This window comes from Oncorhynchus kisutch, linkage group LG27, assembly GCF_002021735.2.
Source record: "Oncorhynchus kisutch isolate 150728-3 linkage group LG27, Okis_V2, whole genome shotgun sequence".
Classification (NCBI taxonomy): Eukaryota; Metazoa; Chordata; class Actinopteri; order Salmoniformes; family Salmonidae; genus Oncorhynchus; species Oncorhynchus kisutch.
The window spans coordinates 34,613,310-34,625,480 of record NC_034200.2 but is presented as its reverse complement, the minus strand read 5'-3'; the positions used below and the strand labels follow the sequence as shown (position 1 = coordinate 34,625,480).

Here is a 12,171-nt window from a genome sequence, read left to right as displayed (position 1 = left end):
AGACTTTTGGAATTTCTCGAGAACACGGTCTGAGTGAAAATATCCTGCTGAATGTTCTACTCTGAAAAGAAGGATACAAAACAGAGTAGAAAAAACTGAGATGGAGCACCAAGTAATAGTGTGTGTGTGTGTGTGTGTGTGTGTGTGTGTGTGTGTGTGTGTGTGTGTGTGTGTGTGTGTGTGTGTGCGCATGTGTGAGAACAGAGTCGGGGAAACATACACAGTTTAACCAACAATAGGAACACCGTCTTAATATTGAGTTGCATCCCCCCCTTTTGCCCTCAGAACAACCTCAATTCGTTGGGGCATGGACTCTGCAAGGTGTCGAAAGAGTTCCACAGTGATGCTGGCCCGTGTTGACTACTTCCTACAGTTGTGTCAAGTTGGAAAGAGCAGGTGTTCCTAATGTTCTGTGCACTCAGTGTATGTGCCAACAGTAACGTGACTCAGACTCACCGCACTTCTTGGCTGCCTTTGTGCACAGCTCCTCAGCAGTGTAACAACCTCGGAGAAACTCCAGCTGGGGAGAGTCTTCCAGGTAGAGATGGACCTCGAGGCCCTGTGGTAATACAGGGACTGAGGTGAACTCGCCCTTCCTCTTCATCCTCATCTTTACCAACAGTTGCCTGCCCACTTCCATTGTCCTGCTTCACTGAATGAGATAAGGCGAATGTTGAGTGGGTGAAGAAGTTGATTACTATGTGGCTTTAATACATTACATGACCAAAAGTATGTGGACACCTGCTCGTTGAACATCTCATTCCAAAATCAAGGGCATTAATATGGAGTTGGTACACCCTTTGTTAAAATGGAGTTGGTCCCCCTCTCCCCCACACTCTTCTGGGAAGGCTTTCCACTTGATGTCGGAACATTGTTGTGGGGACTTGCTTCCATTCAGCCACAAAAGCATTGGTGAAGTCGGGCACTGATATTGGGACGATTAGGCCTGGCTCGCAGTCGGCGTTCCTATTCATCCCAAAGGTGTTCTATGAGGTTGAGTTCAGGGCTCTGTGCAGTCCAGTCAAGTTCTTCCACGTCGATCTCAACAAACCATATCTGTATGGACCTCAGGCCAAATCCAAACTGGCCTTCCTTGAGAGACATTTTGCTGCTAATTGCTAATAAAAAAAGATCAATGGAGGAGGCCAAATACTTGCTGGCATCAGTCAATCAAATGCTACGGTGGTAACATGTCATACTCTTTATGACCAGACAGCATCAGATACATGGGCTACACATACAGAGACAGAGGGGCGCTGTTTCCCTCACTCGGATGATTTCTCCAGTGAGATTCAGCCACTTGCCAATTGACAGAAAATTATGAAAACACAGAGAGAGACGAAAGATAAATAAAATAATAATGATAATTTTTTCATTGGTCAAATATTTGAGGATGCCTGGCTTACCTTGGAATCCAGGAATACATGCCACTGCGGTGGAAACGCTTTTATGCGCAAATATTGATATAATAACCATCATCTAGACGTAAACTTGTAGTCACGCGAAAATATGTTGTGGTCCTCCCACCACCACTCGGGAAAGCGTACAATTTATTCGGGAAAGCGTACAATTTATTCGGTTAAAGATTAAATAAATTATGAACTTCACAGGGTGGTGAAAGTGCAAGGTGATGAGCTTGATTCTCCTTTCCAATAAATATCGAGAGTCTTATTCTGGTGACATGATGGTTGATGCTTGGCTGCCATTTGACAAATTAAAATAATCTCGCTCTTTTGTCCATAGTAATCTCAATGTGTAGGCTATACCCGCGAGCTGTTGGCAACAGCTCAATTGCCAATACCAGAGGGGGCACAGTCCCTATATAACGCTAAACATTTAGTGACAAAACCATCAGTAGAGTTGAAAATGCGAAGGAAATGCGAAGGAAACCCATGTAACAATGTTTTATTCGGTACATGGGAATTTAACCGCAAATGTTACTTGATGGAAACACATCTCTAGTAGGAAAATGCGCATATTTTATTTATGTGGATTGTAGATTATTTTCATGAAAATCTGTCACCAATTGGATGGAAACCAAGATACTCAACACTTCCGCGCATTACTTGTGTTTGGGTAGGCTATTAAATACAACAGAATATGCCTTAAAAAAATATATATATATATTAAAATTGTGATAATAGCTAGGTTTCCATCCAATTGGCGAGATTTTCATGTGAATATTCTAAAATCCGCATAAAAACAATATGCGCATTGCCCCACCAGAGACGTTTCCACCAAATGGACATGTTGCAGATAAAAGGCTGCACGTGATGACGTAGTAAGTAGCTTTTGTGGTTAAATTACCATGTACCGAATCAAAAAATACAAGTTAAATACTTTTCCATTGAAACACCTCTACTTACGGTTCTCACAAAAAAAAGTTATATAGGGGACCACTTATTAGCACGTGCGCTCTAGCCAACATCGCTATCTGTGTGTTGTTGGCTAGAGCACAATAAAAATAATATTGCTCTTTTGTCCATAATATTAATCTTATCATGTAGGCTACATGATAAGATTAATATTATGGACAAAAGAGCAATATTATTTTTATTTGTCAAACGGCAGCCAAGCATCGATTATCACGTCACAAGAATAAGACCCTCGATATTTATTGGAAAAGAGCATCAAGCTCATCGCCTTGAACCTTCGCCACCCTGTAAAGTTAATCTACCTACCTAATAAAATGTATGCTTCCCTGACCAGTCAAAGTGGGAGGACCACACAACATGTCAATGCATGACTACAAGTTCACTTCGATATGTTGGTTATTATATCATTATTTGCGCATAACAATAACGTTTCCAACTACATGTCTGGCATAATTCATTTTACCGACACAAAAAGATGCCACCTTGTCTAGAGTGTTTTGTGTTGGAACGATATTCGGAAAGTTTACCGGAAAATGTTCTGTTTCCATCAGGCTTGTCATTACTTCTTTTTTTTTTATCCGACATGTACTTTACTCACATAAAAGGTTGGATGGAAACCTGGTCAAAGAAACCGAAATACACTGGGTAGAGCGTGCCCAGAACTCGTGGCTGAGCGCTACTGCTCCGCCAAATAATGAATGCACGACTCCTCGTTCCACTCCGCTCACATGCTTTTGTGAAGTATTACAGTATTATTATTATTATTATTATTATAAAATATATATTGTCAGTGGTGGTCTTCGAACCCACAACCTTCTGGCCCGCAGCACTGTCAAAATGACTACATTGCCATGTATGCTTATAAGAACAGTTACTAAAACGACACATCTACGGCTCGTGTCCGCCCTAAAAGTGAGGCTTCTCATTTCAGAGAAGTTCGATTTGTTACAGGTATCTGTCATTATACATAACATACAGTCCTTTACAGTATACAGTTGACCTGTACATGATGAAACAACTCATAATGAAACTCACCTATGTTTTGCCGTCCACGATTCTCTGGAGAAAAAAAAACGGTCTTTCACGAGTGCCTCAATATCAATGTACAATTATTATTATGTATTATAATGACTTTCTCAGCATTTACCATTGATAAAGGTGTTCAGTCCTGCGTAATGAAGTTTGCAAATCTCGGTTTTGGGTCTTCCAGGCAAGCGTTGTGTCAATTCCCGAAAACGCTTTCGAAAATCCACGCCCAACTACGTCTATTGGTTAACCGATCTAGCGGAAACAGAATGAACCCGTGTACTACTACTACCAGGCTATTTCAATTAGTTACGATGAAATACTTCAATTCAGGAGCAATTTTACAGCAAGGAATATTTTGCCCAGTAGGTGTCAAGAACATTCCGTAGCTGAGCTCAATAATAACATTGTGTAATATAAATACAGTGGAAATGGAAAAGTAGACTAAACGCAGAGAGAACAAATGGCTCCTTTAAGAAAGTCAGCTGGTGCAAATAAAAAGTTCGAAGGAGGAAGTAGGAAGTCGTTTACGAACAAACCAAGCACAAAGAAGAGAAATTGACAATTTCAGACATAAGACAATGGCGGGTATTAAAGGTAAATTGATTGATACTTGTTCTACACAACTCTCTTGTTTCCATAAACGTTTTCTCCCCGCCACTGGCAAGCCAAGTGCAACATTGTATCGATTCCACGTATGCTACGAACACTTATTATGGGTATTGGCTAGAAGGGATATAGCTTTTGTCAAATTAACGTCAAAAGTAGATTTTTATTTTAGCTAACCTTTACCCTTTTCCTAACCTTAGCCCTATTCCCCAAACCTGCTACAAAAAGTAAAATCTGACGTTAATTAAAAATTATCCTTGTTATGGTGTCACGTATAACTTTTGCTTTGTTATGATACGTTGCCGTGGCGTACACTGTCACATTGACATGTTAATGTGTTATCAAGTATTGCAATATAACATAATTATACAATGTGCTTGTGTATTTCCCCACAATTAAGACTCAAGTACGAGTTGTTTGGCTACTTGAGAGTTCGCAACAAATGCAGGCTCGCTTCGAACACACCGACACCATAATGACATACATTTCCATTGAAACGCTGCGTTTTCCTTCCAGTATTGCTGTCAGATGCCGTTGTGGTGCATACGTTGATTTATCGAATGTATGCGTCAAACTGTCTGCGTAAACTGCTTGATAGAAATGGTAGCAGAAGGTGAATGTTGAACTTTTGTTGCATACATAAAGATGAAGCGTGCTATTTTGCGCAATGACGCTATCGGTGTGTTCGAAAAACATCTCGATCACACCGACAGTGTTTACATTTTTGTACATTTCATTTCAAATGGAACGCTGCGTATGCCTTACAGCATTGCGTTGCAGTGCGTTCTGTGTTGTGCATATGTTGGATTTATGCGTCATGCTTGTAACACACCTACAGTGTTTTTACGCAAAGTAGCACGCAGCCACATCAGGATATGTATCCAGCAAAAGTTCCACATTCACCTTCCGTTTCTTTCAAGCCGTCTACTCATAGAGTTGGATTTTATTTAACCTCTATTTAACTAGGCAAGGCAGTTAAGAACAAATTCTTATTTACAATGACGGCCTAACCCGGACAACATTGGGCCAATTGTGCGCTGCCCTATGGTACTCCCAATCACGGCCCTTTGTGATACAGCCTGGAATCGAACCGGGGTCTGTAGTGATTCCTCCAGCACTGATATGCAGTGCCTTTAGACCGCTGCGCCACTCAGGGAAATAGTAGGCAGCATCTTCTTGATGTGTGCAGCAGAAGTTAAATATTCACCTTCGACTACCATTTCTGTCAAGCCGTCTACACATACAGTTTGACGCATACATTCGATAAATCCAACATACTGTATGCACCACACAGAACACACAGCAACTGCCTCTGCAACGCAATGCTGAATGTCAAACGCAGCGTTACATTGAAAATGAATGTAGTTCCGGTTTACCAAAATGCTATGACGCTGTCGGTGTGTTCGAGGCGTAAGAGCAGTGACACTGTCGGTGTGTTCGAGGCGTAAGAGCAGTGACACTGTCGGTGTGTTCGAGGCGTAAGAGCAGGGGAGAGCAGTGACACTGTCGGTGTGTTCGAGGCGTGAGAGCAGGGGAGACGGCAGTGACACTGTCGGTGTGTTCGAGGCGTGAGAGCAGGGGAGACGGCAGTGACACTGTCGGTGTGTTCGAGGCGTGAGAGCAGGGGAGACGGCAGTGACACTGTCGGTGTGTTCGAGGCGTGAGAGCAGGGGAGACGGCAGTGACACTGTCGGTGTGTTCGAGGCGTGAGAGCAGGGGAGACGGCAGTGACACTGTCGGTGTGTTCGAGGCGTGAGAGCAGGGGAGACTGCAGTGACACTGTCGGTGTGTTCGAGGCGTGAGAGCAGGGGAGACGGCAGTGACAGACTGGAGCCTGGCCTGTATGGCTTCATCATGTGGCCACCTAGTCACAGCCTTGCCTGGCGTGAACATATTCACTTTTTCTGTGGGTGGGAAGGGGTGTATGATGGGGTGTTATTCTCAATTGATTCTATGTATTTGTCTATTCATGTGGACAATAAACTATATCATTCACTACTGTTCAAAAGTTTGGAGTCACTTATAAATGTCCTTGTATTTGAAAGAAAAGCACTTTTTCTCCCCATTTTTAAAATAACATCAAATTGATCAGAAATACAGTGTAGACGTTGTAAATGACTATTGTAGCTGGAAATTGAAGATTTTGAGGACTTGAGGTGTCTGTTTCTCAAACTAGACACTAATGTACTAGGACTAATTGTCCTCTAGCTCAGTTGTTCACCGGGGCCTCCCACTCCTCTTTCTATTCTGGTTAGAGACAGTTTGCACTGTTCTGTAAAGGGAGTAGTACACAGCGTTGTAACAGATCTTCAGTTTCTTGGCAATTTCTCTCATGGAATAGCCTTCATTTCTCAGAACAAGAATAGACTGATGAGTTTCAGAAGAAAGTTCTTTGTTTCTGGCCATTTTGAGCCTGTAATCAAACCCACAAATGCTGATGCTCCAGATACTCAACTAGTCTAAAGGCCAGTTTTATTGCTTCTTTATCAGAACAACAGTTTTCAGCTGTGCTAACATAATTGCAAAAGGGTTTTCTAATGATCAATTAGCCTTTTAAAATGATAAACTTGGATTAGCTAACACAACGTGCCATTGGAACACAGGAGGGATGGTTGCTGATAATGGGCCTCTGTACGTCTATGTAGATATTCCATAAAAAATCAGCCGTTTCCAACTACAATGGTCGTTAACAATGTCAGCACTGTATTTCTAATCAATTTTATGTTATTTTAATGGACAAAATTTGCTTTTCTTTCAAAAACAAGGACATTTCTAAGTGTTACTTTTGAACGGTAGTGTATATCATTGTCAGTGAAGGCAATCCACACTGCAAACGGTCGACCAAAATGTAACTTAATTGTGTAAATTCCATTTATCCTTTTATTTACGTTCATGATGACAGAACCTTATTACTAGTTGCATAATACACTGTTATAAGTTGCATGCTACCTTTTTGTTGTTGTAGTTGAGTATTTATTTGGATGGGACATTTGGCTGCTTAGAGTGAGTAGACTACTGACTAGGATCCATGCTGCTTAGAGTGAGTAGACTACTGACTAGGATCCATGCTGCTTAGAGTGAGTAGACTACTGACTAGGATCCATGCTGCTTAGAGTGAGTAGACTACTGACTAGGATCCATCTTTGCTGGATAGCCAGTAAGAACCCTGTCTGTAAAAGTGACAACTGTCTCACCATCTCTGTTTCTGTCGTCCTATAGCGCTGGTTGGCTTGTCCTTCAGTGGAGCTATTGGCTTGACTTTCCTGCTGTTGGGCTGTGCACTGGAGCAGTATGGGTATGTATTTGCCCCTTTACCTCTGAAATCTGTGAAGACACTTGTTAAATGGGACCACATATGGAAGTTAGTGGTGTAGCTAACTCTGATGCAATGTGTCCCGATTTTCTCCAAGGTGGTTAACCCTATCAGAGCAGTGGTTAGTGTGTTTCCATATGGGCTGGGTGACCCAGGTTCAAAACCGGCAAGGGGTGTTATGTTCTGCGTCTCTGATAATTAAATGAATATGACCACAACTGATTTGAACCGGTTTTGTTTTCATTGTTTTCTCAGGGTGTACTGGCCTCTCTTCGTCCTCATCTTCTACATACTGTCTCCTATCCCCACCTTCATATCCAGAAGGCTCAGTGATGACAGTGATGCAGCCAGCAACGCATGCAGAGAGCTGGCATGCTTCTTCACTACGGGCATTGTGGTGTCTGCGTTCGGGCTTCCCATCATACTGGCCCGGGTTGCATTAGTGAGTCCTGCCTAATATTGTCAATGGCCAATGACTGTCATGTGTCACTTTAGTTGCTTATGTCATTATAAGCTGATTTAGGATCAGTTTAAGTGTTGATGCTCATAATGGTCATAATGACTTGGGTAGGTGAAGCTGATCCTAGAATTAATGTAGTTGTGAATGGTAGATGCTGATACGAGTCCTGATGATACCCAATAATAGCTAAGGTAACTGAAAGTGGCTCCCGAGTGGTGCAGCGGTCTAAGGCACTGGTAGAGGCATCACTACATACCCTGGTTCGATTCCAGGATGTATCACAACCGGATGTGATTGGGAGTCCCATAGGGCCGTGCACAATTGGCCCAGCGTCGTCCGGGTTTGGCCGGTGTAGGGCACCATTGTAAATAAGAATTCGTTCTTAACTGACTTGCCTAGTTAAATAAAGGGAAAACACTACACATATATTACTTGTTAGCAGAGCTGTAGTTAACATCTAATAAATCAAATTTATAAGACACAGTCACTGGTTGTGCTCTATCTAGGTTTTGTTCATAACGTCACGCAACAGAAAAACGTTTGACAACATTTTGCGGTGGGGGGGGGTGTGTAAAAGGCCATTTTTGTCATTGGACAGGTCCAGGAAGTCCCTCCCTTTTTAATTCTGTCTGGTGCCTAATAAACATGGGCCTGTTCTCTTACAGATCCAGTGGGGGGCCTGTGGCCTGGTGATGGCTGGCAACGCTGTCATCTTCCTGACCATCCTGGGCTTCTTCCTGGTGTTCGGCGGGGGAGACGACTTCAGCTGGGAGCAGTGGTAGACCGTCTGGATCTCTGGTATCATCCCAAATGGACCCCTAGACCCTACGCCCTATGGATTTGACCGGTGCAAGCAATATGGTAGTAGCTTCACCTTGCCCTCTGATAGGCTAGGTGGAAGTTTCACCATATTGTTTAAACCAATCAAATCTACTCTGATCTCTAAAAGTGCATAGGGTGTAGGGTCTAGGGATCGATTGGGACACAGAGACGAAGGGAGTCAGTCATTCCTGTTATTAACAACAAGGTTACAGTGGTGGACGACATATGATAAACCAAAAAGCTACTACGGCCTAACGTCGCTACTAACTGACGTTTTAAGAAGCTGATGCTGACTATTTAATGTCCTATGAGAAAGGGGGTAGCACTCCTGGTTAGTGAGGAGGGGGTGGCACTAAACAGGGTGTCTGGGATGTTAATGGACACTGCGATGTCTGTCCTTTTTTTCCTCCACAGATACCTGATCAGTTTTTCTTATAGTATTTGCTCCAATATTCTCTTCAACCTTTTTTTGCCTTACCTGTCCCCTATGCTGAGGGAGAGTCATTGAACCCCCCCCCCCCCCGAGCCCCTCCCTAGGAACTTGTTGATCTCAGTGAGAAGACTGGATAAGTGTAAGCATGTGGTGAAATATCACCAAGGGGAAATGTTCTTTTAACATCTACACAAGTGTCTAGGGCTAGAGTGGTTGTTTCTGGACAAGGACCACCTCTCTACATTCATATCTATAAAGCCAGATGCTAGTTGAAGGATAATAATAACTTGTACGTGTGTTATGAGGGATACTGTTGAATGATTTGTTGTAATCACCACTACGCCGTCTGTTTCCACTTCATTTAGGGAGTATATTCTGTTTGTTTGTGGAAATCTTATTTAAGCATTTCAAAGGATCTACTCATTCTTACAGCGGATTGCGTGTGTACCTTTTTGTTTGTTTGTATGTATCTATTTCATATGATCACTTTGGGTATGACTTCATAACCAGGTCAAGGTTTCTGTCTGTTTGTTGTTTTCAACATGTTGCCCTTCTGCAAATGTTTCCACCAATACCAAAGGCCATTTTAAGAAAATAAGGTAGACATGATTCATTCCCCCCACTAAGGTTTCTGATGTGTCTACGATTATGAAACACACAGTTCATATTCATTATGAAAACAACATTTGTTATGCCATTTATAAGCTGGTTGTCTTCACTGACGACAGAGGCTAACATAAGGGTTTGTGAATCATTGTCTACATTAGTACACGAATGTTGATTTCACACATGGAATGTAAACACTATATATTTTGTGTTTTGTAGACCAGGTCTGTTTGTGTTCAAATGAAGTGTCCACATTTCTATTCACCCAACTAATTGACAAGTGCCTGTTAAATCGCAATTTTTTTTACTTATTCAAAAACATTTTAATATAACTTATAAAAGTCACTTTTTATATTCGGTACTGGTAAAGCCTGAGAATATATATAGTACATTAGTGACCAGATGTAACCAAACTACTTTATACTTAGCTTTAGCAACATGCAATCACTAAGTATGAAGTAGGCCTACTTCCAATCAATGTCTTATTTTCACTGAAGGGTCTATTGAAGGGTGTTTCAGAGAGAGTGGTCATATGCAACAACAACAACAGAACATGACTTTCCATTTCACTCGTGTGTATAATTGATACACTTGTGCATGTGTAATAGGACAAATATACTCACCCACCAAAGAAAAACATATTTAACATTTCTATTCATGATCTTATCTCATGAATATAAACATTGTTTGAAGAGCGATCGTTCATTATGACGCCTTCGATGTTGCACATGTACTGTAGGCGTCAACTCGAAACTTAACACATCACTTTTAAAACACTAGAGGGCACTAGAGACCTGCATTTAAACTCCTGACAAACTATACAGTCTGTTTTCTAACATTAATTAAAACACTATTGAAATAAAATATTATATATATATATTTTTTAATATGTCAATATTTAAATGGCCATTTTTTGAGTCCAATATTTTTGCCGTTTTACATCACAAAGGAGAGGGAGAGAGCATTGGGACAGAAAGACCACAACACAAGTGCAGTTTGCTGGCACGGTCACACAGGAGACTTGGTTAAGTAAAGAGATCCATTTTAGGAAAACGTATTACTGAATCAGATATACTTAGACGTATTAATAATGGTACAGTTGTTAGTTTCTTCTGAGATTGTTGTACTGTATGCAACATTTAACAAATTGAGTGATATGCTGATTTAACTAGATCACTTGACACTTTTAGTTGTTGTAGTCAACCACAGAATATATTTCTATACAGAATCATTGTATCGGTTTACCATGGCCATTCCCTGAGTATTATTCATGGATGGAGCATTTTAGTAGACTCCTGGATTTACACAGCAGCCATAATGACTGGAGAAATCTCTGAAGAGCTCCCCATGGGAGAGAGAGCTGGAGAGGGATACATAAAGAGACAGAGGGAGGGAGGATGTTATTTGGAGACTAACCAATTGGAGCCTGACCCTAAATTCAGATGATAGGTCTAAACATGGTTTTTCTTTAGTATGAGACATCACAAATAGACTTAACCTTTCAATCAAATCCATTTTTTTTGTCATGTACACAGTTTACAGCAGGTATAAAAGGTGCAGGGAAATGCTTGTGTGCTAGTTCCCTCAACATTGCAGTACAATAATCAACATTAATAGGTCAAATACAAAATGACACGTAATAGAAGATGTAGTATGCTTAGTACACAATACAATATACAGAATAGATTGTGAATGGATTTGCAGAATAGACCATGAACAATAGGATACACAGAACAGACCATGAACAATAGGATACACAGAACAGACCATGAACAATAGGATACACAGAACAGACCATGAACAATAGGATACACAGAACAGACCATGAACAATAGGATACACAGAACAGACCATGAACAATAGGATACACAGAACAGACCATGAACAATAGGATACACAGAACAGACCATGAACAATAGGATACACAGAACAGACCATGAACAATAGGATACACAGAACAGACCATGAACAATAGGATACACAGAACAGACCATGAACAATAGGATATATAGAACAGACCATGAACAATAGGATACACAGAACAGACCATGAACAATAGGATACACAGAACAGACCATGAACAATAGGATACACAGAACAGACCATGAACAATAGGATACACAGAACAGACCATGAACAATAGGATACACAGAACAGACCATGAACAATAGGATACACAGAACAGACCATGAACAATAGGATATATAGAACAGACCATGAACAATAGGATACACAGAACAGACCATGAACAATAGGATACACAGAACAGACCATGAACAATAGGATACACAGAACAGACCATGAACAATAGGATATATAGAACAGACCATGAACAATAGGATACACAGAACAGACCATGAACAATAGGATACACAGAACAGACCATGAACAATAGGATACACAGAACAGACCATGAACAATAGGATACACAGAACAGACCATGAACAATAGGATATATAGAACAGACCATGAACAATAGGATACACAGAACAGACCATGAACAATAGGATACACAGAACAGACCATG

General features: G+C 41.2%; 2 protein-coding genes across 5 annotated transcripts in view; one reads left to right on the top strand and one right to left on the bottom strand.

Annotated features, from left to right (window-relative positions):
• LOC109882067 (tyrosine-protein kinase JAK1) overlaps nucleotides 1–3,639 on the bottom strand; it is a 28,674-nt gene extending 25,035 nt beyond the window's left edge. For 3 of the 4 annotated variants that reach the window (XM_020474161.2, XM_031807173.1, XM_020474165.2), the window contains exons 1-2: nucleotides 3,411–3,605; nucleotides 457–652 (exon numbers count right to left, since the gene is read on the bottom strand). In XM_020474161.2, the coding sequence (XP_020329750.2) occupies nucleotides 457–640 (184 nt within the window). In that variant the 5' untranslated portion in view covers nucleotides 641–652; nucleotides 3,411–3,605. Of the gene's footprint in view, nucleotides 1–456; nucleotides 653–3,410 lie in introns of all 4 variants that reach the window. The other variant, XM_020474162.2, reaches the window with a different exon arrangement.
• Nucleotides 3,640–3,679: 40 nt separating this feature from the next.
• Nucleotides 3,680–10,531, top strand: LOC109882065 (leptin receptor gene-related protein). Its single transcript, XM_020474160.2, has 4 exons — nucleotides 3,680–3,998; nucleotides 7,230–7,305; nucleotides 7,579–7,765; nucleotides 8,449–10,531. Exons 1-4 carry the CDS (start codon nucleotides 3,983–3,985, stop codon nucleotides 8,563–8,565), a joined length of 396 nt encoding a protein of 131 aa, XP_020329749.1. The 5' UTR covers nucleotides 3,680–3,982; the 3' UTR covers nucleotides 8,566–10,531.
• Nucleotides 10,532–12,171: the final 1,640 nt, after the last annotated feature.